This window comes from Nematolebias whitei, unplaced genomic scaffold, assembly GCF_014905685.2.
Source record: "Nematolebias whitei isolate Nwh7 unplaced genomic scaffold, NemWhi1 Nwh_scaf_65, whole genome shotgun sequence".
NCBI classification, from domain to species: domain Eukaryota; kingdom Metazoa; phylum Chordata; class Actinopteri; order Cyprinodontiformes; family Rivulidae; genus Nematolebias; species Nematolebias whitei.
In genome coordinates this window covers 56925-60081 of record NW_023618610.1, presented here as the reverse complement: position 1 = coordinate 60081, position 3157 = coordinate 56925, and the positions used below count along the sequence as shown (strand labels likewise).

General features: G+C 43.2%; 1 protein-coding gene across 1 annotated transcript; it reads right to left on the bottom strand.

Annotated features, from left to right (window-relative positions):
- Positions 1–316: 316 nt before the first annotated feature.
- Positions 317–3093, bottom strand: LOC119429197 (procollagen-lysine,2-oxoglutarate 5-dioxygenase 2; the record flags this gene model as incomplete). Its single annotated transcript, XM_037696872.1, has 3 exons — positions 2881–3093; positions 678–769; positions 317–450 (listed from the first exon to the last, which is right to left on the bottom strand). Coding segments are annotated over exons 1-3 (317 nt in total), but the record flags the coding sequence as incomplete, so codon positions are not given.
- Positions 3094–3157: the final 64 nt, after the last annotated feature.

The following is a 3157-nucleotide window of genomic DNA, read 5'->3' as shown; positions in this document are numbered from 1 at the left end:
ACACATCTGTGCTCAAAGCTCTTTACAACACATCTGTGCTCAAAGCTCTTTACCACACATCTGTGCTCAAAGCTCTTTACCACACACCTGTACTCTGAGCCACAAAACCGCGAGCTGTTACAAAATGTTTCAGTCTTTTAGTTTAGATTTAGCTTCAGTAAGTGAACAGCTTTAAACTGTGCTCCCACTTTATTTACGTTTTAAAGTTATTAAGTGATTGAAACGCCCTCGTTAAGAGTATATGCAAACATTAGAGGTTAAATGAAATGAACGGGGTCCAGTTTCTCCCACAGGTGGAGCTTCGATCGGAGCCTACCTGTCGACAAACAGGACGATCTGATCCTGGGATCCTAGCTCCTGCAGGGCAGCTTTCAGGAGCCGGACCTTCTGTCCTCCTCCAGGAGCGGACACGTAGTCGCCCCCGCTCCATGGCTCCCCTTGACCAAGAACCTGGAAACAACGTCACCGTTTAGGAAACGTTGGTGTTTGTTGACGGGGGGCGGAGGGCGGCTTTGAAAATCCACCTTTTAAAGCACGACGCCTCGCCTTTAACCCATCTTCCATGAAAACCAACGAGTGCATTAAAGCTAAACGTGAGCACGTTGCTTTTTCTGGAGGAGATACGGCAGCTTTGTGTATAAAACCAGGACAAGAAGCTCGTGCTCTGCTGCTCCTACCTTCACCGTGTAGTTAAAGTGTTTCGCCGACCTCAAGAAGCGCCTGAATCCGTCCGTCTCTTTGGTGGCGACGGTCACAACAAGAAGTTTCTCTGGAAGACAAAAGCATGAGCTCGTTTTGTTCTGCAACCGACTGGACGTGACGATACGAGCTGCAGGTCCTCGCCTGAATAAATAATGATGCTGAAAGGCTGTTTGGGGAATTACAGGAGTAAACTCTGACAAAAACTGACAATGGCTTCAGCAACAATAAATACATGTTAACGTCAGGGATGTGCCGAACAGTAAACAGATGTTTCTGTCATCTCTTCAGCTGCACAGATACTTTCGTTGTGAAGTGAACGCGCCTAAATGTTACAAACTGAACGCTCCTTATCGCCCGCCGCCTCTCAGGACAGTTTTAAACGAAGACGTTGACAAATGAGCGTGCTGTCAATGACTCTCAGCTACTACCACGCCAACCATTAACTCAGTGTCTGTAAAAGTGACAGTTGTGGCCACTCCTGTGTTTGCTGAGGTCTATTTGCTGTGACGGCCATCTTGAATCAGGTTGACTCTGAAGGTGCTTTAGAATAAATCTAAATAAGTTCGTCCGCGGTTCAGACCGTTGAAGCGGTCGGGTCGTAGGTTGGTTGGACCAAACATGGGGTCAACAGGTTTGGACCCTGTGGGTCATTTTAAACCAGGATCTGACCAAACCAGACCAGCCTGGACCTGCAGGAAGTAAAGATAAGACGGTTGAACCTGGTTCATAGCTTTAGTTGTCACTTTGACTAAAATACCAACACAACGTTGACCTGGTAACAAATATTAACACTTTTTTTTTTTTTTTAATTGTATGGTTTTATTTTGGGGTTGTTTTGATTTTGCCTACTTCTCAAATTAATCACAAACGTATTAGTCCCAAAATAAATATTACCAAATATCAATAAAGCAATAAAACAATTCTCAACTTAAGTTCTGATATGCAGAATTTACATGGACGGACAGATATATACTTTATTAATCCCAGGTAGCATTTGATAATTATACAAAAAATACATAAGAAATAATCAAAAAGAACCTAAGGCTGGATTATAAATATTTTACAATTTGTGTTTTTATTTACATTTATCAAACCCTCAGCCTTTTTTAAACTAACTGGGTAAAACTTGGATAACTGACTCTTTCCCAGGATTTAAATCCGCCAGATTTATTACTTCTTCTCATTTTAGCTTTGGTTTAAGTATTTACTGATGCAGTCTTACAAAAAAAAAAAAAAGCATTATATTTATAGTATTTATTTGTGGCTGCAAAAAGCTGACTTTATTATTATTACCCCGGCTCGGACTCAAAGAAATAAAGTGATAAATCACTTAATATCTTAAAGAACAAAATGACTTAAATTTATACAAAGGTCTTTTGTCTTCTGGGTAAAGATATGCACTCAGGAACACATTAGACTGGTTTGTAGTAAAATAAAACATTTGTCGAGTTATAAAATCTGACTTCAGTATCAGATTTCAAACAGTAAATGTATTTTGGTGCTTTGGGTTAAAATAAATAAAAGCTGTTGTGTTTCTCCTGTCGGTCCGTTTGTAATCCCCGAAAGAGCCCGGATGAAAACATTTTTAACTTAAAGCTTATTTTTAACTTTTGCTGTGATAGAAGCGCTGCAGCTGAACGCTGCCTGGGAGTCCCGTCCACGTCATCACGGAGGTCTCTGCGGGCGGATCGCTCTGTGGCGAACTACGCAGCAAAATGTTCAAATTTATCACAAACTGCGTTTTACTCACAGAAACACATCGAAAGGCTCCACGTAAAGAAGTTGGGAGTCTTTGATCAATGCCGAGTTATAATTCGGCGTAAATAAAAAGTTGTTAAAATAAAAGTTTCGATAATAAAATCTCAGTTTTTGTTAACTTGCCGACTTGATATTTAAGCTAACGAGAGGCGCGAGCGGTTTAGAACGTTGGCTTTGCTGCACGCGAGTTTAGCTGCTGCTGGAATGTTCCGCTGCCGCAGGGGGAACAAAACTCGACACAACACCCGAACGTCTAGTTGACAGCTTAAAAGCTGTTTTTCCAGAGCTCGGAGCCACATAATGTTCCGAGCCACCTCCCTCAGCACATAGCGGGTCTGGAGCTGCTCTACGACGATGAGAAACCCCGTTCTGAGCGTTAAAATCAGCTTCAAACATGGTGTAAAGTCTCGGTTGACTAACCCTCCGGGGTCCGCTGCTCCTCGCAGTGTCCCAGCGATAAAAGTGCGAATAAACACAAACAGGACAGCAGTGACGGAGCAGAAGGCGACATTTTGGTCCAACTCGGCGTAAATCTGCAGCGGAACTCCCTGAATAGACGAAGGTTTCCTCGTTTTCTCTCCCGGGTGATGATGTCTTCCTTCCCGAACCTCGTAACCCCGCGGGGGCCGCCTGAGCACTTTCTCTCCCCCTCTAGCTTCACCACTCTCTTACCACCTGGACTGAGCGCGAGACCACA